At 49.8% G+C, this 24401-nt stretch overlaps 1 protein-coding gene across 1 annotated transcript in view; it reads right to left on the reverse strand.

Moving 5' to 3' along the window:
- The window catches only part of PSMD14 (proteasome 26S subunit, non-ATPase 14), a 532244-nt gene that overhangs the window by 74824 nt on the left and 433019 nt on the right, over positions 1 to 24401 (reverse strand). The window contains exon 9 of the mRNA XM_086956618.1: positions 10917 to 11042. Coding sequence (XP_086812744.1) covers positions 10917 to 11042 — 126 coding nt within the window. The remainder of the gene's footprint in view (positions 1 to 10916; positions 11043 to 24401) is intronic.

The raw sequence follows: 24401 nt of genomic DNA on the forward strand, positions 1-24401 counted from the left end.
GGACACAAGCATCGCAGTCTCCAGGATAGAGAACATGAAAGTGGAGAAGAGCCTGGGCACACCTCAGCGAGGGGTCCGCGCAGACAAAGCACGTGCACCCGCAACGTACCTGGATGCCAAGGGGAGCAGTAGCCTGCAGGCGACCGCAAACTCCCATAGCAAAGTTATATAACAGCTACCACTACCCCACATAAGGTAAGTTAAGTCCCACAACATGGGAACCCTCTTTGGAAGAACTTCCGCAGCAGAGGAAAACAGGAAAAAGTCGCAGGGAGAAAACCCCTGCAGAGGGCTTATCAATCAGCCCAAGAAAAACACAGGAGACCCTATCTCAGGCCAACCTGGAGCAAGTAATCCAACAAAAACACACCACAAAGAAGGGCCATCCAGCAGCCAACAGTACCACAGTCTCCACAAGGAGAACTTGAGTGGCCATAAAACACACAGAACCAGAACCACAAGGGCGACTCCCCCCAAAGGTAAGAAGATCACCAAAAGCTAGCGAAACTCACCAGTCACTGAGGGGGAGAAGAGGAGGGAGGAGGAGGAGGAGGAGGAGGAGGAGGAGGAGGAGGAGGAGGAGGAGGAGGAGGAGGAGGGGAAGGAGGAGGAGGAGGGGGATGAGGGGGAGGAAGGGGAGGAGGGGGAGGAGGAGGAGGAGGAGGGGGAGGGTGGGGAAGGGGAAGAGGAGGAGGAGGGGGAGGAGGGGGATGAGGGGGAGGAGGAGGAGGGGGAGGAGGGGGAGGAGGAGGAGGAGGGGGAGGAGGGGGGTGGAGGGGGAGGAGGAGGAGGAGGAGGCCTAAGCCCCTCCAAAAACCTCCTAGATGGCCGATTCCGTTGGGTGTGGAACAAAAGGGAATCATCAAAAGGAAGATCCACCAGCCGTTCCCGCACAATCCCCACAGCCGCACCTGCCTCCGTTGGGCCCCGTGGAGGAGAAAGCAGCTCCTCTGTGGGCAACGGCTGTAGGCTAAGGCGGCCGTCCCCGAAGCCAACTGGAGTGGATAAGGGGCAAGTCCGAAAAGGAGGAAGAGGAGCCGAAGATTGGGCGACCTGTGGTTCCCCTGGCGGCGGCAACGGCAAGGAGTAGTCTTTCGATGACGCCGGGGAGAACGCCACAAAGCGGCCCATCTCCGGTGAGGACGACACCAGCAGGCGCACAGCCTCTGGAGAAGAGTGAACGTCCGAGGACAAATCCACAATCTGGCGCCTGTCCTGCGCCTTAGAATCCGCAAACTGGAGCAGGGCGTCGTCGTCGGCGTCATCCAACACCACAGGAGACGCTGGCCGGGCCACCACCTCCACCTGGCGCTGGGGACGAGGACGGAGCGGAGGCAGTCAAAGGGCAGCGCCGGAACGGCACTGACTCAACCTCCAACGAGACAGCTGCTTGCGTGGCGGTACGAGAAGCCATGGGAGAGCGATAAGGAGTCCCCCGCCAGCCTAGGCCCATGGGGGACGAGAGAGGGTCACCAAACTCCACGGCGGCGCCAGGTCCGACTCGACCTCTGGTGAGACATCTGCCTGCACGGAGGGACGAGAGGGACCAGGGAACCCACAAGGAGCCCCCCGCCAGCCCACACCCATGAGGCGACGAGAGGTGCCCACTGACCACTGTGGCGCCGCCGGCCCCAACTCAACCTCCGACAAGGCAGCTGCCTGCGTGGAGGAACAAGAAGGCCCCGGAGAGGAGCGAGGGGGTCCCCTTCCAGCCCCTACCCAAAACGGGTTGAGAGGGGTCCACTGACCCCTGTGGTGCCGCCAGGGTCAGCAGCTGCCTCGGCCTTAGACAGGACCATCTTGTCAAAGGACCGAGAGGGACTCGGGGATGCAACCCGAGCCCCGGCGACTTCCGCGACACCAAAGGCACCACATCCTCCGAGCCTGGATCCAGGGCGACGCCGCGGAGGGCCCCGCACCGTGCAAGGGATCCGCCGATATCCCAGGAGGTGAAGAAAAAGCCTGCGAGGCCTGCAAAGCTGCCGCATATGACTCCATTTGGGCTCTCGACGCCTCCTCACCGGGGAACAGTAGATAAGGGGACGACACGTGGGGCTGCATCACACGCGGAGAGCCCACGCCCCCAACAGGCCGGAAACCAGCACTCTGGGACAAGCTGCGACACTTACCCACCGGCGCTCTTGCGGAACTGGAGAGGGATGAGGACGACGACGATGCCGGCCGCGGCGAGAACCGTCCACAGAGGCTGAGCGAGGCGACAAAGCCGATCTGGATATGCAAGCCAACAGAAGTTTCATTCCGCGTTCTCACCCCAACTTCGGCTTCAATTGTTGCCACGCCTCGCAGTCAGTGGAGCTGTGGTCCTCCCCAAAACACCACTTTCAAATAAGGTGAGGGTCCGTTGCCGACATCAATCTCCCACAAGACTTGAAGCCCGAAGGCATTCGCACACTGTTCCCACAACACACAAGGGAAAGACCCAAATAGGCCCGAGCATGAACCGGATCCGCGTTGCAAGCGGAAAAGGAAAAAACTGACGTAGGCGCACCATGGTGGGCCGTATGTGACCTCGCTGACGTCAAGTACACGGGCGACGCCAGGGCCGAGCCGCGTGATGCTGTCCCCCCGGCGCGCAGGGATGCTGGGCAAAAAAGTTTCCGGATACAGTCTCACGCCTGGGGATAATTCTACGTTAAGAAATCTGCGGTTAGTAGTCTTGATCAGATCGTACAGATTCCCCTGATGCTACGCCCACTTGAACTTCAGGTCCCACTCTAGAGCCCCCATATGCCCCCCCTGGCATGATCGACCAGCAGGATGCAGGAGGCCATGAGGCCCAGCAGCCTCAGGGTCATCCTGACCAAAACCCGGGATAGAGGCTGAAAGATCGTAATCATAGTCTGAATATCCTGGACTCGCTGTTCGGGAGGATAAACCAGAAACTGAGTTATATCCAGAACCGCTTCGATGAAGAGGAGCTTCTGAGAGGGGGTCAGGTGTGACTTTGGCACGTTGATGGAGAACCCCAGCGAATACAGGAGGTCGGCCGTAGTCTGGAGGTGGGAGAAGACTGCCTAGTTTGAGCCCGCCTTCAACAACCAGTCGTCGAGATAGGGGGAAGACTGGAGGCCCTGATCTGCGAGATGAGCTGCGACCACCGCCATCACATTTATGAACACCCGAGGGGCACTGTAAGGCCAAAGGGGAGTACAGTAAACTGAAAGTGCTCGTGGCCTACCGTGAATCGCAGGTAACGCCGGTGGGCCAGCAGGACGGGGATGCGATAATAAGCGTTCTGCAAGCCCAACGCTACCATACAGTCTTCAGGGTTGAAGGCAGACAAGACCCGAGCCAGGGTCAACATTTTGAACTTCTCCTTCCGATGGAAGCGGTTGACGTCCTGAGATGCAAGATAGGATGCATGCCCTTGTCCTTCTTGGGAACCAGAAAGTAGTGGGAATAGCAATCACGACCTACTTCTGGGGCAGGAATGCACTTGATGGCTCCCTTGGCCAGGAGAGCCGTAACTTCCTGTTGGAGAAGGGCCAGGTGATCCCCCAACATGCAGTGGTAACTGGGGTGGCATGGCTGGAGGGATAGTCTCGAAGAAGGGGAGGGAGTAGCCCTTTTGGACTAACTGCAAAATACACTTGGTCGACGTGATGGTGCGCCAGTGGAGGAGGTAAAGGAGGATACTAATGTCCACTGGCATTAGATGGGCCTGAAAGTTCGGACTAGGAGGGTTTGGAGGCCGCTTCAGAGGGGGTGGTGGTGGACTGGTCCGTCCGCTGGCCCACAGAACCACATCAGTGGTTCCCACGTGCCCGGCCGCGCTGAGGTTGAACAGCTTGTGCTGGCCTGTGGCTCTGAAAAGAACGTGTAGGGGCAACCATTCCGTGGCAGCGAAAGGGGCGAAAGGCAGACCATGCAAGGTGCGTGGAGGAGAGGCCCAAGGACTTGGCCCTAGCCCCAGAGTCCTTGAAGCGCTCTAGCGCACTGTCTGCCTTGTCTCCGAACAGGCGACGGCCATCAAAGCGCATGTCCATCAAAGTGTTCTGGACATCCCCCGAAAAGCCAGTTGTTTTCAACCAGGCGTTTCGATGAAGCACCACTGAGGTTGAAATGGTCCTACCCAGTCGTCGGCAGTGTCCAGTCCACAGCAGATGGCAAACTTTGCTGTGCCTCTCCCCTCGGCAACAGCACAGGGGAGTATGGCATGGGCCTCCTCCACACACCGAGGCAGCACTTGCACCACGGTATCCCACACGGTTAGGGAAGAACGGCCCAACAGGCATGTGGTGTTTACGGACCGCAGCCCAAAGCTGGAGGAAGAACACAACTTCTCCCCAAGCTGATTCAGCTTCTTGGTTTCCCTGTCCGGTGGTGCGTTAGGGAATAGCTTCGAGACATTGAAGCTTGGACCACCAAGCTCATGGGGGAGGGATATTGGGAGAGGAAAGTGGGATTGCCCAGTGCCGGGCGGTGGCGTCAGGCAACCATCCTATCCACAGGAGCCCCTGTGTTGGTGCCTAGACCAGGTACCCAAAAGGATGTTCGCGAGGGCTTCATTCAACGACAGCAGGGGCTCCGAAGAGCTCACTACCAGATGAAGCATCTCTGTCAGGAGGTTAGTCCTGACTGCCACTGTAGGTAGTTCGAGGTTTAGGGCCTCGGCCGCCCTACGCAACATCACTGGTTAAGACACTCCCTCTTCCGCAGCCACGGTAGGAGAAGACAGGTCTTGCGAGGTATCCAAACTACTGGCATCCCTCACTTTCTCTCTCCAGTCCTGGTCGTACTCTAACTGGTTAGTTAAAGGGTCACCAGACCCCTCCCATTCTATCTCACCCTCCTCTGGCTGCCAAACTGGCTGACAATGGCCAGGGTCGAATGCAGGCACAAAAGTACCCATTGGCGCCGGATCCACATCGGGGTAGAAGCAGGGGTCAAAGCTGGCTGGAGGTCCAGCCTGCTTTGGCTGCGGACGGGATGCCGGTGGAATCGGTGGAGGTGTAAAAAGGTCGACCGGCGCCGATACGGATCCAGGCCTGGATCCAAGGGGGTCCTGCGGTGCGTGGAGCAGAGACGCTGGTGTTGAAGGCCTAGAGCCCCCAGCAGAGTCTATGGGGCCCGAAGGTGCACCGGCAGAGTCGGGCTGCCCAAAGATGGCATGCATCGCTTCGTAGAACTGACTGAGCTGGGCAGGGGTCACTCCCGGTCCCGGGAAGGAAGGGAAGGTCGGAGTCTATCTTGAAGGCTCCGCACGTGGTGGTGCGGGAGGGGGCACCACCCGCACCCTTCATCGCGTCGGCCGACGGACAAGGGGAAGTCGAAAAGCGATGATGCATCTTCGACTTCTTCTTGTGCTTTGACTTAACAGACTCAGAGTGCGAAGACTTAGATGAGGAGTGATGATGGCTCCGCGATCGGGCCAGCGACCTCCCACACTACCGGGACCTCAAACGACACAGAGCCGACTGCCGGGTCTCGAGTAGCTTTAGGGACCGCTCCTGCAAAGACTCCGGGCCATGGTTCGGCAGTCGTTGCACGACTTGGGGTCATGGTAGCGCTCGAGGCATTAGAGGCACACGCAGTGCATATCCGTCACCAACATCAGTCGGGTCCAGGAACCGCAGGCCTTGAAACTGGGCATTCCTTGTGCACCAGGAGTCGATGTAGACTCGATAACAAAGTTGACAAAAAAGTCACAAGAAAGTCAGTCAAAAAGTGACTGGGGGTACTGCTCTCACCGGATCTGTGCTGGCTGGCGCGGAAAAAGAAAGAACTGACGTTTGTTACATGAAAGTGCAGTGAATTCAAATTCAAACCATGTCCTCGTGAGTATATTGTAAGAGACTGATAAAACATCTAATCATACATATTTATTAGCTATAAAAATCTGCTTGTAAGTATAAAAAAACAATTACATTAATAAATATTATTTACAACTTTGTTTAAATGAAATAAAATGCTGTTCATCAAACAGGCTAATTTAATAATGAGGCCAGGGAGTCAAGATACAGTTCCTGTTTGTATCAAAACAAAAAGGTTACTTACCTTCAGGAAATATCTTTCTGGGTGATACCCCTGCAAACCTGCAGAATCGTCACCTGTTGAATATTCCAGGAGCCAGATTGGATCAGGAAATTTGAAATAACTCTCCTGCCAGTAGGAGCTGCTGGCTCCATGCAAACACCAGAAAAAATGTCATGGTGACAGCACTGTAGCCATATTGCACCCACGCCAAAACCCCGACATCAGTTACCCATCTGTTTTTTCAGTGCCTTTAGGCTGAACCTGCGGGTGGGTCAATGTCTGGAGACATATCCAGATCTCTAGCATTTTGCAGTGCTAGGTAGTCAGCCTGGTCAGAAGTGGTGGTAGGAGTCCTTTGTCACTGTAGTCATCTGTATCTTGTTTCCCTTCGGGCACCTGCGGTGGGTCTGAATCTGATTGGCAGATGTTGTGCAGTCAGCCGATAGCATTGGTGGGAACAATTACGATTTTTGTTAACTGTTACCTCTTCAGGAATTTGTGGGGCCTTCCTTCTGGCCTGTGAATAGGGTTTCCAGTTAAAACTTATATTAACTCATAAAACATCACTGAAAGGACTATTTATTTTTCTGCAGTAACTGGAAAACACCTGTTTTCTCCTCACCTATTCCTTTGGTGCTGTCTGCTGTAGAACAGTATAAGGTCAGCCCCTAACCGCTACGCACTTTTCATTGAGGGATGCTCACACAATGACCCAAATTGCATTGCTAAGCCACTTAATATGCCTTTGTGACCATCCGCACGGTCTCAAGACTGCTAGGATGTACTTCCACTTTTTAGGGAGCATGGCTCACATGGCTCACCTCACATTTCTTCAGTTCACTGCTGTTCTTTTGTAATGGGTGGCAGGTTTGAAGCTGAACTCTGAGCAGGGTCTCAGAACAGGGCAAGCAGTCATCCTAATTCTTTCATAACAAGAAAGAGCTTTGCTTTATGAAAGTTAGGCATCAAGAGCGAGGCAAAAACGATCACGTTGCATATGGATGTTCTCAGAATCAAGGTGATCTTATGAAACACTGCATACGAGACTGCTTCTGTTAGGTGTACATCTTGATTTTCTGATATGCATGCCAATAAGGGTCACCTCTCTTCATCCAAAAACCTGAGTGGCCTTACCATGAAGATCTTCAGTGAATGCGCACAGGTCTAGAAACCATTTCCTGATTTGATTGGAACAGCTGGTTTTAGCATACACATTAGCTCCAAAAATGTATGTGTTTGTGTAGGAGCTGAACACAGCGTAGCTCACAAATGTGTATAGGTAGTGACTGCCCTATGTTTAATAATATGTGCTGCAAGCAGGACAGTTTCAGCAAAATAGATGCTTAGACACATTCGGAGTCTGGGCAACAATGTAGTGCATGCTCAAGATAAAGTCTCAGGATTACCTAGTTTAACTTTCATTTCCAATGCCTCTACGTCAGAACAAAGCTTAGAATGTATGGGGGCAATAAAAGGCTTGACAGTCTCCTACAAACCACTGTGGTCATATATTGAAACATATTGAGATATGATTGTTCTTTCCCCAACATGAAAAATGGACTGGAACAGTGCTCTCTGCACAGAACACAAAGATAAAGCACTTTGTGCAATGTTATGTGGATTTGTAGAGTGCAGTTAATCACGTGTGAAGGTATCCAGGCGCTGAGCAAGACAGGCCTAAGTTAGGAGAAGCATATCATGCCTGTTTCAACTGGGAGAGCCATGCCTTGAGGTTCATTAGGTAGTCAATGAGGGAGGGGGACGTTCTGAAGTTTTGGGAGGTCTTTCCAAGATTTTCTCAAAGACTTTAGCTGGCAAAGGCAGGAGCGAGATGGATCTGTGGCTGTTGAGGGTGCTGGGATCTGCTGTTGGTTTGTACAATAGGTCATTCACTTCTGCTTTTTTCAGCAAGATAAAAAGGTGGCGGTGGTTATGGCGGTGTTGATGGTAGCGGTGAATGCTGAGGGGGTTAATGGTTCTTCCACGGTTGTATATGAAGTGGGATCTTAGGTTTGAGGTGGCTCCTGAGTGGATGATATTCTTCAGGGAAGTAGCTTTTTCGTTCGAGAGGGACTTCCAGTTGCTTAGCTGCTGTTTGCCGATTAAGGAGGTGTCAGGCTTGTCGAGGGATTTTGTATCAGTATGCTGAGCAATTGTCACACTTTCCTGCAGGAAGAAAGATCCTGCACAACTTTCAAATAAACAAATGACCCTCAAATGCTTGGTAAACATAGATACCTAGACATTCCTGTGCAGGCTTTCAAATAAAAAAAATCCCACAGACACAGACTAACAATGTAAAATAAGCTACATTCACAGTATGAACTGCACAAACAAATGACCCAAGGCATACTGCTGGTCATTAAGTTTCTGTAGTACCTTAAGTGCTTCTTCATGCAGAAACACAGTTTTCCGTCACCAAAGAAGGTAAAGCTAGTAGCTTGCACATTATTTCCCTAGCACGTCTCCCCTATGACTGTGTAGAGTAGGAATAGATCTGGATTAGACACTGGCTTGCTCAGAGGACAGCAGTCCTAGTGTATGACCAGGAGGTATGTATTGTAAAGTAAACAATACAAGAATGAGGAGGAGTCTGAGGAACACAAGGAGGACCAAGCCAATCCAATAGAAGCTTGTATATATCCTGCTCATAAGACCAAATTTAATTGCTGCCCCAAATTTTATTTAGATGATAAAGGAAAACAATGGACCTTGAAGGGGGAAGCGCAACCTCAACTTCCACGGAAACTAGCCAAAAATATCAGAAGGATTGGTTTTTACTAGAACACATACAAATTATAATCATAGGAAGGTGAACTCATCAAGTTCAAGTTTAATATAGAATTAAAACAGTGTTTCCCAAATGATGCAACAGCGCAGTGGATGTGGGGTAAGTGAGTGAGTGAGAAGTACACTAGTGCTATACAATAGATATATAAATATATATATAGATATATACACACACACACACATCAATAGTGACTGTGGAGGATGCACAGTTGTTTAATCTAGACTCTAATATAGAGTTACATATACATGTATACTATTAGAGTGAATATCTATAAGGACTAGCTAGAGAAGGAATTTAGAAGACTCAGGTAGGTACGTCAATATGTAGGGAAAAGCATTGTTTTCCTTATAAAGCCCTCACCCACCGACCTAGTCGGTGGCATGCTTCATCATCGGGCCCACCACAGTGGCACCGAATGTGCCCCGGGTGTGCTTCAACGCCAGGAGACTGCGGAGCTGGTATGTTGATGAGTGTGCAGTGAAAAGGGTGAGAAAGTGAAAAGTTAAAAGCTATACAGACGGTCCCAGCACCCGAGAGTTACTTACTTTTAATAAACTGGGCCTCTGTTAGCGAATAAAAGGCAGGTAGACGCAATTTTGGAGTATGAATTATGACCTCCAACGTCTAGTGTGGTCTACATGTTTCAGCCAGTGCCTTTGTTTAAGCTGGCTTTCCTCAGGACCATTTATTTATGTGAGAAGGTGCAAATTAAATAATAAACTTAAATTTAAGTGGTTGTGTAGTTCTGTGACTATGTGTAGCGCACGCTAAGGCGCTATAACTGTTAGAGGGGGATTCCCTCAAGCTTGATCTGTTTTATCTTGGAAAAAGCTTCAAGGGTCGCCTGGCAGAGAAAGAGACCGAGTATTTCGATCTGGTTCCTCCTTGGACCTATTCGTCCTTCCGCGGCGCCCGTTATGATACTATTATAGTGACCCTTTAGTGTTGCTTGTACAGGAGCAACATCTGGATGGAAAAAGGAAAAAAACACATCTGGGAGGGAAACAACATATCAGTTGGTTTGAGTGATAGTAATGTCAAAATAGCAATGTCATATGCACATTCTAACTGCACATTCTAATTAGGTCCAGATTATGCAGCTGTTAGGAGGGGAGGGAAATGGCTTTTTTCTAAACTTGGATGTAGGGATCCTAACTGTAAATACACAGTGGAGACACCATAATGTATTATTGTAAAAAAAAAAACCTCTTCAATGTTATTAACAAACCACAGTTAAAATGCAGTAATGGTTACTAAATAAAATAAAACTTGAAACTGACCAATTATGGTTAAGTGACACAAACTGGACTTTGCTCCCCTGCCACGAACACCAGCCAAATATCCAAATATTGATGGCATCACTGTTAATTGAGTGCTCAGCAAACCAGCGTTGGAGGTGTGAAAACCTAACCGTAGATTAAACTGGGAGCACATCCTGCACGGCCTAACTTTTATTGTTTGAAGGTATACTAGAATCAATTGAGTTATCAATAAATCTTAAATTAAAATCTGAACCCACACTTTTTGTGAACATGTTCGAGATCATAGCCTGGCTCGGAAATTCTTACTTCAACAGCATTAGAATGACTGTACTTTCACTATTCTTGCCTCACTGCTCCTGCCGCCCACTGTTTATGGTGCTGCTATCAACTTTCCCAATGTATCTCTATCTTTTCTTAGCACACTTACCTGCATCTTAAAGTACAAAAGTAGAGACTTCAAAAAAGCCCTTTCAAATCAAAACTACAAAAAACATATACAAGAAACAATATACAACCAAACTAGTACAATTAGCACATCTTTGTTTGGCAAATCGCTCTGCATTTATTTGCAAAATCCACCTCTAAAAAATAATCATTGTTTTATTAATCAATTTGAACATATGTGCCAAAAATATTACAAAGATATTACTTCTTTACATTTTTTAGGTTAGACAAACATCATTCCAACAGCAATTTTATCCATTTAAATAAAAAAATATCCCCAGTCAAATATTTACTGATTGTTTTACAAAAAAATACCTAATAAAATAAACCATCTTTAGTGATTCCTGGGGCCAAGCCAAACAATTATACGTTATTCCAAGAACACTGCCATTCAGTTGCTCAAGTGAAAATAAATCAAATACCTTATTATAATTCTTCGCCAATTCCAACATTTCTTTTACCACACTCTCATTTAGCTTGCAATGCTCATTGTAGTCTTGAAGAGTTAATCCTTCCATCCAACTCTTTTTATGTAGATTTAGCAACATCTGTAAAGCAAAACCACGTCTAAGGCATCAAGAACACATTTGTGCAACAATACTGTTTTATCAACCTTGTTTTTTCTTTAGAGCACCAATCATGTGCATTTTATGTGTAAGCCCATCACTTGAGTGGCATCACCTAACAAAATAATCAAGCAACCAAGATGCGACATAAGTGTTGACAATCGACACAGCAGAGGTTAGTGTAATGGTTCTGACACTTCCTATGTATAATTATTACAGTCTTTCACTTCAGTAGGGACCCATGGAAGGGAGGCAGGTCAATGAAAATAGCAACTCGGAAAAGTAGGAGTGGTTTTGTAAAATACTTTCTTCTTTAAATCTTAGCAATCTTCATGACTTTTCACCACATGTTCAGTTCAAACTATTATAATTTACCAAAACGAGGATGCAATGGGTTAAATTTGAGATGTAATCAATAATGTCAATTAACGTCATGAGTGATGTAATGTGGGGTCACAAGCAGTGCACAGTGGAAGCTTAGTAAACTATAACGGAACTATCCCATACCTTTAATCTTTGTTTTTTCCAGTTAACGAATAACAAAAATATTTATATTTCTACAAAAAGGTACTATTTTAAAATTGAGGAGCTGTTAAACTGGGAAGGTGGGTAGGCTGAGTAAGCAGATGTGAAAAGGGCATGCTTTACACACGTGTATCTCTTCAACTATTTGTAAACCCTGTAAACATACACTATTCTCAAATTACTTTAAGCATACATCTCCCTTCACATTTTTAATACTCTGGCCTCAAGCCTGCTCTAACAACTTAATGTGCAATTACTTTAGCCCTCTCCCAAGTAAAGGCTTTAAATTCAACAATTCCAATTTCAGCAAAATGCTGTTTCAGGATTGCCTCATTTTTGTCTTGAATACAAAACGTTAGTGGTGTAGTTGCTCATTCGAACTCTGTGGTAAAGTTGCAGTTGATTACTAGGGAGTTAACCAACAGGCATTTGCTGGTGATGAAAGTAGGTTACAGTCTGCATGTCAGAAGGTTTTACTGAAATGGATGGGGGAAAATTTGAGAACTCATAGAACCCCTCCTTTTGTTAAAGGAAATGCTCTAGCTTTTACAGCTTTGATTCCATCAGTTTTGTCTTAAATGAAGAATATTAGCACTTAAGTTGTGCATTAGATGACTGAGGAAATTTCAGTAGAAAACTGGGGAATCAACTAACAGGCTGTTAATACTGTTGGAAGAACATTTTACTCAGAATATCAGATATAATTCTTACATAGCTAAGGAAGAAAGTGTGAAGTAATAGAAAAGGTGCTATCATTTTATCTTCTGGAGCACCTCCCATAACCTCCATGAGAAAATCATGAGAGAAAACAGTTTTCTCTCAAATAGCGTTCATGGAATCCCAGCAGAGGACCACCATTTTAACAGGGTAAACGCATAAAACATAATTCCTAAAATGTGTATTGAACCACTAACAAATGATATATATCATGACTATAATCTGTTCTCATCCTTTAAATGTGGCCCTTTATGACACCCTCTTAAACAAGCTTTAAATACATGCATTTCCATGGGGCCCATGCTCAGAGTTCTGTAATGTCTGCCACTACATACTGTCCATGTTGTAACCAGCCAATCAAAGGGTATCAGTTTGGTACCCACCCCCAGGCACCTTGGGGTCAGTGTCTACTCATCCAGGCCCTTTACATTATTTTTATTCATTTGTAGGACACAGGGAATATCTCTGAGTCCTTTAAGGGCTGCTACAACATACTGTGCAGGTTGTGTATCGTCAGTCAGCATTAACTAGTCCTGATTGAAGAGGTCAATTAACTTATATCTAAACATCAGCAGCCTAGATGTATCTACCGTTTTTAAACAGTTCATGACCACCCAAGCAACTCTTTAAACAAAGATGTCTCGAAAACAGCTGAATGGATTTAAACCAAAGAATTAGGAGCATATCACAGTAACTTTCTAACTTTCTGCCAAATTTGGTGTAATTCCAGGCATTCATTTTTAGCTCGAGCCTAGACAGTGCTTGCGCTGTCTCTTGGAGACATGTTGTATATAATCTGTGGCCTTACAGTCCGTCCACTGCTTTTCGTTTGTTTATTTGTGGCCTCTAAAAATCCTTGCTTCCAAGTGATTAATCTTTCCTATTTGTCCTTCCTTTTCGTCGGATGGTATACTGCTCTCAAATTTCAAAGTCAATCAATCAAACTTTATTCGGATGCATTAACGATCCATAAAAGCTTCACACAGCGCAAAACAAGCATAAAAAGCATAAAAGTACAATTCATAGCATAAAACAAAAGTGTATCATATCATATCAAATATTGACAGGGCTTGAAACAACATAGACCTATATACTCACACAGCCGAGTTTTAGGGAGAACCCATAATTGGTTTCATTTTCCTTGTTAGTTAATAGCTGTGAAAATCTAAAAGCCTGTCTACTATGGTCAACATTATAACGCATGAAATCTAATACAATACCACAATATGTCAATAATACAAGGACAAGTTAGCAAAAACTGTGGTGTACAAATAAAAGAGAGAATATATTCATACTTGAGCAACTTGATTCACCAATTTTGTCATACGTCCAAATTAAAGAGAAGCAAAAGCACAGCTTTCCATGGGACAGTTGGACGAAATTAAATGGAAGTAGTGCAACAAGGGAGAACAACCACCTCACATTGGGTCCACCATTCGCTACAATCCTACCCGATCCGAAAGTGCGTAAATCTAATTCAATTATAAGGATGCAAAAGTACAATAAATACATACATTGCTAATTTCTTTTAAAAACAAATTGCATATCCCAAATCCATAGGGGGTCTGCGCACTACGTCCCTATACTAAACGGGGGCAGGAGAAATATTCTCTCACATAAAGAATAGCCCATAAAAAGCATGACATACCACAGCAGGTCTCCAAAGAAGGCAGAGACTGTAGATATGAATATGCAGGGGGACATTATGTAAAATGGAGTGGTCTTATGATCGGTAGAATATAAAGATTCCTCAGGTGACTATAAAATTTACAAAAAAAAGCACAACATGCATAGTGTTCTGAGCCATCGCACAATCACAGGGACAACTAATTAGGTTTGTAGACCAATCATTCATTTTTGGAAAACTGATTAATCGAAGTAAAATTTCCAGTCTTAAATGAGTCATAACAAAGCTATGTCTTGCATTTAATACAGCTTTAAGATAGGATTGCATATCAAAAGTGGTTAAAAACTGTTGATTTTTTTAAAACACTAGGCTTTGGGATTTCAGCTATCAATCTGAGGGTTACCAGGTGTGTTTTGCCTTCATTTTTAAAGTCATCAAGTGGAATGTGCAAATTAAAGGAAACATAGGGTTAACTTGCTTGAAAAAATGTCAATTTTATATGAGCAAAATATTTATTATAATAGTCAGATGTAAATTTTCTGATTGGATATGTAAATAGTGCAAGTTATGTTAAACGTATACATTATATAAAATGTACTTATACATTGCACTTATATATTGATATACAACGGTACATGGGGCTCACAACTAGGTATGTGATTGTTTCATTGATCTGTTTAACAAAGGTAAAAATCAGCCATATAGTTTTTACCACAAATTTCAATTATTGTGTGGTCAGCGTTTTTCAAGCTTATGCCCTATGGTGGTACATATAATTCAGTATTATGTTTTATTGTTATTAACAATCTAAAAAGTAGTTCGTTTTATATCTAGGACTGGTCATGAAAGATGGTACCTAAGTAAGAAAGGGTATGTCCGGTTTGTTGCTGATCCAGCAAGTTTGACATGGCGACAGGATACCTGTGAGGTGAATGCTGCACTATATAAATGTCTATTATTTTTATTCATTATTACCACTTTATTTCAGTGGCCATAGGTCACCTTTTTTGTTTATGAATGTGTAATATGGGGTATTTCGGGATACTACATAGTGATTACAAATCATTAGCTGATTGTCTAATCATTGGCTTTAGAAAAGTTTAACGCAGCTATGTTGTTTTTAGGTACACTTTGCACATGTTCTTTGTTACGTCTCTGATGTAGATAATGATTAGGTGTGTGTTTTTTGCTCTAACTATTTCCTCTTCAGCAAAGTGGCAACAGGTAGATCAAAACATTTATAGATTTCTGCATATAATTTTTTTTTTTTAAATACGGAGAGCGCGCTAGTACCGCGGTATCTCACAAACATTTTGTAAGGATAACATTTTTATTTTGAAATTTCTGTAAAAATTTACAGCTGTGTATTCTGAACTTTTTTTTTTTTTTTAAAGTCGTACGGAAAATGTTAATTAGTGCACTGCTCCGTACACTTCTTTGTACATATTTAATTAAGTAAAACTTTGGAAATTCACTTTGGCACACTGTATTTATAAAATATATTATCTTATATTTAATGTACAATTTTTCCCCTTTTCGGTATCGCAATACTTCGGAATTCTTTTAAAAGTATCTATAAACTTATAAAATAATCTTTCCTACCCATTAAAATACTTACCCTAATTCTTACCTACACTGAATGGCGTAAAACAGAACACACGGAAACTCGAACTGAAAACAACATGGCTGACTATAACTTTTGGAAAGGCAGGCATTAGCCAATGAGCTGATGACTTGCCATCGCTATATACCTCAGGATTACCACAGTGCAACCACTGCCACAGATAGTTAAATTTAAAAAACTTAAAACATATACAATACCTGCCCTACTTACCTGCAGGATCCCAAAGAATCATCTGCACAACATAAAATTTCTTAATTCTAAATGTCGTAAACATTAGAGTGACTGTTTTCGCTCTATGCAAAATACAAAAGTCTATGTAAAATGGATTACATTTTATGCCAATTTTGGGACTCTTCTTTCTTTGCACCCACTTCACAAAACGCTGGAAAACGTTTAGGACTCCAAAAATTAAACGGGGGCAGTAGGTCTTCAAAGTTTCACAGACATTCATCAGATGGGTAAAAAGTTATTGAGGGACAAAAATAAAAAAAATCCCTATCACCGGTCACTACAGAGGAAGGGGGAGAGAGAAAGAGGGGGAGAGAGCGATAGGGAGAGAATATATATATATATATATATATATATATATATATATATATATATATATATATATATATATATATATATATATAAAACATTAAATGACTCATGATGCATGAGCAAAAACACAAACTCACCAGTTACAGTTGCCAACGCATGGAACTGATGCTACACACTATGCTGTTCTCTTGACAACACTTTCCTTTTTTAGGTCGAGGCTACCGTCCCACTGCGAAGCAGTGGGCGGAGCCGAAGATTTAATGCGTCTTAGAGGGGGCTTGGAACCTGCCCCTCTTCTCCATTGGCTGGCCTAGTAAATGCTGGCCAGCCATTGGAGGAGAGGGGCATCACTCTGTCCAAGCCCCGTCTTTTTCGGATTGAGGGGTGTGTTTTTTCGTTTCTTTCTATTTACTTTTTCTCCTCTTCCCATTGGCTGGAATTTTACCTTCCAGCCAATGGGAAGAGGAGAGAACGAAAACACGCCCCTCAATCCGAAAAATGACCCTGGTTTCTCCGAGGCATTTCTGCGTTGCCTCGGAGAAACATGGTCGCAGTGGTGATCAGGCTCTGCTCCCGCACCACCGTCTGACCTATGGTGTCCATCGGGACTTTGCACCCACCAAACCACGGAGGACCGAACTTCACTGCTGCCTTTCTCCATTCAGCAGAGCTGTGTGAGGGGCTGGGACAAGACGAGCTGCGCCGGGGCTGCGGGACTCCCTTCCTCCTCGCCCGGGCTGCTAAGTCACGTCCCCAATCCAGCACTCACCAGGTTCTGTAGGAAGCAGGCAACGTGTTCAGCACAGTCCGACCCCCGAGCCTGGGGCATCCAAGGTCAGTCTCGCAGCAGTCCTAGGGACAGTGATGACACCCTGCATGCGGCCACTGAACGTCCTGGTGAGAAATCAAGGCCCCGGCGGAGTTTCCACTCTCTGGCGGCCTCCAATACCATCCGAGGGATCAATCGTGCATTCGGGTCTCCACTCACCCCTCCAAGCCAGAAGCCTCCTTGGATCAAGCATCGGGGCGCTCACTGCAGACTACGTCCCCTGTAATGTGGTCTGTTTGTCAGGGGTCGCCCGGGATGCTAAATCACGCCCCAATACAGCACTCACCGGGTTCTGTGGGAAGCAGGCAACGTGTTCAGCACAGTCCGAACCCCGAGCCTGGGGCGCCCAAGGTCAGTCTGGCAGCAGTCCTAGGGACAGTGATGCCACCTTGCATGCGGCCACTGTACGTCCTGGTGAGAATCAAAGCCCCGGTGGAGTTTCCACTCTCCGGCGGCCTCCAAAACCATCCGAGGGATCCATCGTGCATTCGGGTCTCCACTCACCCCGCCAAGCCAGAGGCCTCCCTGGATCAAGCATCGGGCCGCTCACTGCAGACGACGTCCCCTGTAATGTGGTCTGTTTGCCAGGGGTCGCCAGCAGCCCAGCATAGCAATACGGTATACCCAGTCCCACTCAATCTGTTGTGATTATAATACAGGAGTTCTTAACACAATCCATCCGCATCGGGGGCGCCGAGGGATTTTCTTTCTCTTGTGCACGGCACCTCTCTGATACAGTTTTATATCTCAGTGATTCATGTGTCTAGTGCTCTTATTTCCAGCGATTTTCGAGCCCTTCTGCGGATTGCTGCGGGGCCCTCGTGGATCATGTCCACATCTGGTTGGCAATCCAGCGCCAGGCCCAGGAGAACCGAACTCCACTGCTGCCTTTGTCCATTCAGCAGAGCTGTGTGAGGGGTGGGACAAGACTAGCTGCACCGGGGCTGCGGGACTCCCTTCCACCTCGCCCGGGCTGCCGGGCTCGATTCCGTCTTCCTCAGATCGAGTGTGGGTCTGTAGCGCAGGGGGCACTGACACCACGGTGCCCTCTCCTTCAGCTGCACTGCTGATCTCTGCCGGGCCCCGGGCAGCTGCGGGCGGGAGCTTTCCCGAGGAGCCGGAGTGAAGTGTGAGCACCGGACCCTCCTCCTCCCTCAGACAGCAGGCCGGGCAGAGCCAAGCTCAGTCTGTCCGAGGCGCTGCGGGACCGGAGAGTGCCGATCCGGGGCTGCGAGGAGCTAGGGACGAGGGATCTGTGCAGCGGCCGGGACTTTGTGCGCCCGGGATTCCCGGACCTGTCTGGCCATTGTTCACCCGCAGTGCTGCCCCCAGGCCACCAGGGAGACGGGACTGTCCCGTGGAGTGAAGTGAGTGATCGAGGCCCAGCCGCCTCCAGGGGTCCGGGCTACAGATCTGAGTGTTACCCCCCCTTGTTGGTGAAGCTTCCCTGACTCCTCTCTCCTTGTCCGGTGCCGGCCGGAGCTTACACCACTTTCCCTTGGACACCCCCACCCACTGTTGTGGGGCCTCCCGGGGCAGAGCAGGGCTGCATCTGCTCGGCACCACCGCGGGCAGGAACCACAGAAATGGCTGTAGGCTCGGAGCTTTAGGAGCTGTGACTGAGACACAACCACATTTCAGTGCACATAATTGAACGAAAACTGAGGAAACTAAGTTCTGAAACAGGGCTTTGCTGGCTAGATTTGTTCAAAGGTGTAAACTATGCCGGACGCGTAACGTGTTCCGTATAGTTGGTTGGCAGGCAGGACCTGCCAGCACGTTTCGTCCTCTGCGTTATGTCCCATCTGGACACTCTTCCCTCACACTGTGTATTCTCCTTTTAGTATAACGTGGGCCTCCTACATGTTTCCTTTGACTTTCATACCTTAATTATCTTCCTTCGTTATCAAGTCATATTCTGACCTTACCCTTTCAGCATTCGCCTGTCCTCTTCTGGCTCCAAAGCTGCTCTTACCTCCTGGACTTTCCGCTTCCCTTACTGTCTTTTTGCCCTTTCTGACGAAGTTATCCTCTGTATATTCTACTGCACTTACCTTGTGTCTTCTGCTGCCTTCACCCTTTGTGACTTCTGCTGCCCTTACCCTGTTTGTCTTTGCTGCCCTTACCCCGTTTGTCTTTCCCCAGCAAGATCGGTGTGTCCAAGCCTGGCGACACAGAGCTGAAGGCGAGTCTGTGCCCGGGCAGGGGGCTATCCCCTCCCTGCTGATACCGGTCCACTGTGTGTACAAGAGGGCGGTGTGAGTGCATGGCTCATACCTGGGAAGTAATGTGGTCTGAGCAGAGTACTGGCCTTGGTACAGAAATGGGGCTTTGGCAACGGACAGCCTGACTCCGGACCTAGGTTATGTGCGCATTTGTGGGGGAGATGGGGGAGGGAGAACCTTATTCTACATCTGAAGGTAGTAATGGCTCACACCTTCGCTGTCTGTCAGCCAGGGTATTCATGAAGCACATGTACTGACTTCCTACGCACCATGCTTGCGCCAGTGGGTGGCATAACTGCCCAGGCCAGTCAGAAGCTTTTATTAAACACAGGCCAGGACAAGTAGCGTGGCTCTGTCTGTGTGTGTGCGTGGCTCTGTCTGTGTGTGTGGGGGGCTCTCTGTGTGTGTGGGGGGCTCTCTGTGTGTGGGGGGGCTCTCTGTGTGTGGGGGGGCTCCCTGTGTGTGGGGGGGCTCTCTGTGTGTGGGGGGGCTCTCTGTGTGGTGGGGGGGCTCTCTGTGTGGTGGGGGGGCTCTCTGTGTGGTGGGGGGGCTCTGTGTGTGGGGGGGCTCTCTGTGTGGTGGGGGGCTCTGTGTGGTGGGGGGGCTCTGTGTGTGTGTGTGTGTGGCTCTCTATGTGTGTGGGTGTGTGTGTGTGTGTGTGTGTGTGACTCCCCAGCGAGATCGGGGTGTCCGAGTCTGGCGACACAGAGCTGAAGGCGAGTCTGTGCCCGGGCAGGGGGCTTTCCCCTCCCTGCTGATACCGGTCCACTATGTGTACAAGAGGGCGGGGTGAGTGCATGGTTCATACCTGGGAAGTAATGTGGTCTGACGCAGAGTACGTGGCCTTTGTCAAGAAATGGGGCTTTGGTGACAGACAGCCTGACCCCTGACCTAGGTTATGTGTGCATTTGTGGGGGAGATGGGGGAGGGAGAACCTTATTCTACAACTGAAGGTAGTAATGGCTCACACCTTCGCTGTCTGTCAGCCAGGGTATTCATGAAGCACATGTACTGACTTCCTACGCACCATGCTTGCTCCAGTGGGTGGCATAACTGCCCAGGCCAGTCAAAAGCTTTTATTGGACAGAGGCCAGGACAAGTAGCGTGGCTCTGTCTGTGTGTGTGCGTGGCTCTGTCTGTGTGTGTGAGGGGCTCTCTGTGTGTGTGGGGGGCTCTGTGTGTGTGTGGGGGGCTCTGTGTGTGTGTGGGGGGCTCTCTGTGTGTGTGGGGGCTCTCTGTGTGTGGGGGGGCTCTCTGTGTGTGGGGGGGGCTCTCTGTGTGTGTGGGGGGGGCTCTCTGTGTGTGTGGGGGGCTCTCTGTGTGTGTGGGGGGGCTCTCTGTGTGTGGGGGGGCTCTCTGTGTGGTGGGGGGGCTCTCTGTGTGGTGGGGGCTCTCTGAGTGTGGGGGGCTCTCTGTATGTGGGGGGTCTCTGTGTGGTGGGGGGCTCTCTGTGTGGTGGGGGGCTCTGTGTGGTGGGGGGCTCTCTGTGTGTGGGGGGGCTATGTGTGTGTGTGTGTGGGCTCTCTGTGTGGGGGGGGGGGCTCTCTGTGGGGGGGTGGGGGCTCTGTGGTGGGGCTCTCTCTGTGTGTGTGGGGGTGGCTGTGTGTGTGTGTGTGTGGGTCTCTATGTGTGTGTGTGTGTGTGTGTGGCTCCCCAGCGAGATCAGGGTGTCCGAGTCTGGCGACACAGAGCTGAAGGCGAGTCTGTGCCCGGGCAGGGGGCTATCCCCTTCCTGCTAATACCGGTCCACTGTGTGTACAAGAGGGCGGGGTGAGTGCATGGCTCATACCTGGGAAGAAATGGGGCTTTGGCGACACACAGCCTGACCCCTGACCTAGGTTATGTGCACATTTGTGGGGGAGATGGGGGAGGGAGAACCTTATTCTACGACTGGAGGTAGTAATGGCTCACACCTTCGCTGTCTGTCAGCCAGGGTATTCATGAAGCACATGTACTGATTTCCTACGCACCATGCTTACTCCAGTGGGTGGCATAACTGCCCAGGCCAGTCAGAAGCTTTTATTGGACACAGGCCAAGACAAGTAGCGTTGCTCTGTCTTTGTGTGTGCGTGGCTCTGTCTGTGTGTGGGGGGCTCTCTGTGTGTGTGTGTGGGGGGGGGGCTCTGTGTGTGTGTGTGGGGGGGGCTCTCTCTGTGTGTGTGTGTGTGGGGGGGCTCTCTCTCTCTCTGTGTGTGGGGGGCTCTCTCTCTCTCTGTGTGTGGGGGGGCTCTCTCTCTCTCTGTGTGTGGGGGGGCTCTCTCTCTCTCTGTGTGTGGGGGGGCTCTCTCTCTCTCTGTGTGGGGGGGCTCTCTCTCTCTCTGTGTGGGGGGGCTCTCTCTCTCTCTGTGTGGGGGGGCTCTGTGTGTGTGTGGCTCTCTGCGTGTGTGTGGCTCTCTGCGTGTGTGTGGCTCTCTGCGTGTGTGTGGCTCTCTGCGTGTGTGTGGCTCTCTGCGTGTGTGTGGCTCTCTGCGTGTGTGTGTGGCTCTCTGCGTGTGTGTGGCTCTCTGCGTGTGTGTGGCTCTCTGCGTGTGTGTGGCTCTCTGCGTGTGTGTGGCTCTCTGCGTGTGTGTGGCTCTCTGCGTGTGTGTGGCTCTCTGCGTGTGTGTGGCTCTCTGCAAGTGTGTGGCTCTCTGCAAGTGTGTGGCTCTCTGCAAGTGTGTGGCTCTCTGCAAGTGTGTGGCTCTCTGCAAGTGTGTGGCTCTCTGCAAGTGTGTGGCTCTCTGCAAGTGTGTGGCTCTCTGCAAGTGTGTGGCTCTCTGCGTGTGTGTGGCTCTCTGCGTGTCTGTGGCTCTGTGTGTGTGTGGCTCTGTGTGTGTGTGGCTCTGTGTGTGTCAGTGTGGCTCTCTCTGTGTGTCTGTGTGGCTCTCTCTCTCTCTGTGTGTGGCTCTCTCTCTGTGTGTGTGGCTCTCTCTCTGTGTGTGCGGCTCTCTGTGTGTGCGTGTGGCTCTCTCTGTGTGTGCGTGTGGCTCTCTGTGTGTGTGGCTCTCTCTGTGTGTGCGCGTGTGGCTCTCTGTGTGTGTGCGCGTGTGGCTCTGTGTGTGTGCGCATGTGGCTCTCTGTGTGTGTGCGCGTGTGGCTCTCTGTGTGTGTGCGCGTGTGGCTCTGTGCGCGTGTGGCTCTGTGCGCATGTGGCTTTCTGTGTGTGTGCGCGCGTGTGGCTCTCTGTGTGTGTGTGTGTGTGGCTCTCTGTGTGTGTGCGCGTGTGGCTCTCTGTGTGTGTGCGCGTGCGGCTCTCTGTGTGTGTGCGCGTGTGGCTCTCTGTGTGTGTGCGCGTGTGGCTCTCTGTGTGTGCGCGTGTGGCTCTGTGTGTGTGTGCGCGTGTGGCTCTGTGTGTGTGCGCGTGTGGCTCTGTGTGTGTGCGCGCGTGTGGCTCTGTGTGTGTGCGCGCGTGTGGCTCTGTGTGTGTGCGCGCGTGTGGCTCTGTGTGTGTGCGTGTGTGGCTCTCTGTGTGTGTGCGCGTGTGGCTCTCTGTGTGTGTGCGCGTGTGGCTCTCTGTGTGTGTGCGCGCGCGTGTGGCTCTCTGTGTGTGCGCACGCGTGTGGCTCTCTGTGTGTGTGCGCATGTGGCTCTGTGTGTGTGCGCGTGTGGCTCTCTGTGTGTGTGCGCGTGTGGCTCTGTGTGTGTGCGCGTGTGGCTCTCTGTGTGTGTGCGCGTGTGGCTCTCTGTGTGTGTGCGCGTGTGGCTCTCTGTGCGTGTGCGCGTGTGGCTTTCTGTGTGTGTGCGCGTGTGGCTTTCTGTGTGTGTGCGCGTGTGGCTCTCTGTGTGTGTGCGCGTGTGGCTCTGTGTGTGTGTGCGCGTGTGGCTCTGTGTGTGTTCGCGTGTGGCTCTGTGTGTGTGTGCGCGTGTGGCTCTGTGTGTGCGCGCGTGTGGCTCTCTGTGTGTGTGCGTGTGTGGCTCTGTGTGTGTGTGCGCTCTCTCTGTGAGTGTGGGGGGCTCTGCGTGTGTGTGGCTCTCTACGTGTGTGTGGCTCTGCGTGTGTGTGGCTCTCTGCGTGTGTGTGGCTCTCTGCGTGTGTGTGGCTCTCTGCGTGTGTGTGGCTCTCTGCGTGTGTGTGGCTCTCTGCAAGTGTGTGGCTCTCTGCAAGTGTGTGGCTCTCTGCAAGTGTGTGGCTCTCTGCAAGTGTGTGGCTCTCTGCAAGTGTGTGGCTCTCTGCAAGTGTGTGGCTCTCTGCAAGTGTGTGGCTCTCTGCAAGTGTGTGGCTCTCTGCAAGTGTGTGGCTCTCTGCATGTGTGTGGCTCTCTGCGTGTGTGTGGCTCTCTGCGTGTCTGTGGCTCTGTGTGTGTGTGGCTCTGTGTGTGTCTGTGTGGCTCTCTCTGTGTGTCTGTGTGGCTCTCTCTCTCTCTGTGTGTGGCTCTCTCTCTGTGTGTGTGGCTCTCTCTCTGTGTGTGCGGCTCTCTGTGTGTGCGTGTGGCTCTCTCTCTGTGTGCGTGTGGCTCTCTCTCTCTGTGTGCGTGTGGCTCTCTGTGTGTGTGGCTCTCTCTGTGTGTGCGTGTGGCTCTCTCTGTGTGTGCGTGTGGCTCTCTGTGTGTGTGCGCGTGTGGCTCTGTGTGTGTGCGCGTGTGGCTCTCTGTGTGTGTGCGCGTGTGGCTCTGTGTGTGTGCGCGTGTGGCTCTCTGTGTGTGTGTGCGCGTGTGGCTCTCTGTGTGTGTGCGCGTGTGGCTCTGTGCGCGTGTGGCTCTGTGCGCGTGTGGCTCTGTGTGTGTGCGCGTGTGGCTCTCTGTGTGTGTGCGCGTGTGGCTCTGTGTGTGTGCGCGTGTGTGGCTCTCTGTGTGTGTGCGCGTGTGGCTCTCTGTGTGTGTGCGCGTGTGGCTCTGTGCGCGTGTGGCTCTGTGCGCGTGTGGCTTTCTGTGTGTGTGCGCGTGTGGCTCTCTGTGTGTGTGCGTGTGTGGCTCTCTGTGTGTGTGCGCGTGTGGCTCTCTGTGTGTGTGCGCGTGCGGCTCTCTGTGTGTGTGCGCGTGTGGCTCTCTGTGTGTGTGCGCGCGTGTGGCTCTCTGTGTGTGCGCGTGTGGCTCTGTGTGTGTGTGCGCGTGTGGCTCTGTGTGTGTGTGCGCGTGTGGCTCTGTGTGTGTGTGCGCGTGTGGCTCTCTGTGTGTGTGCGCGTGTGGCTCTCTGTGCGTGTGCGCGTGTGGCTTTCTGTGCGTGTGCGCGTGTGGCTCTCTGTGTGTGTGCGCGTGTGGCTCTGTGTGTGTGCGCGCGTGTGGCTCTGTGTGTGTTCGCGTGTGGCTCTGTGTGTGTGCGCGTGTGGCTCTGACAG

The sequence above is a fragment of the Lissotriton vulgaris genome, chromosome 2_1, assembly GCF_964263255.1.
Source record: "Lissotriton vulgaris chromosome 2_1, aLisVul1.2, whole genome shotgun sequence".
NCBI lineage: Eukaryota > Metazoa > Chordata > Amphibia > Caudata > Salamandridae > Lissotriton > Lissotriton vulgaris.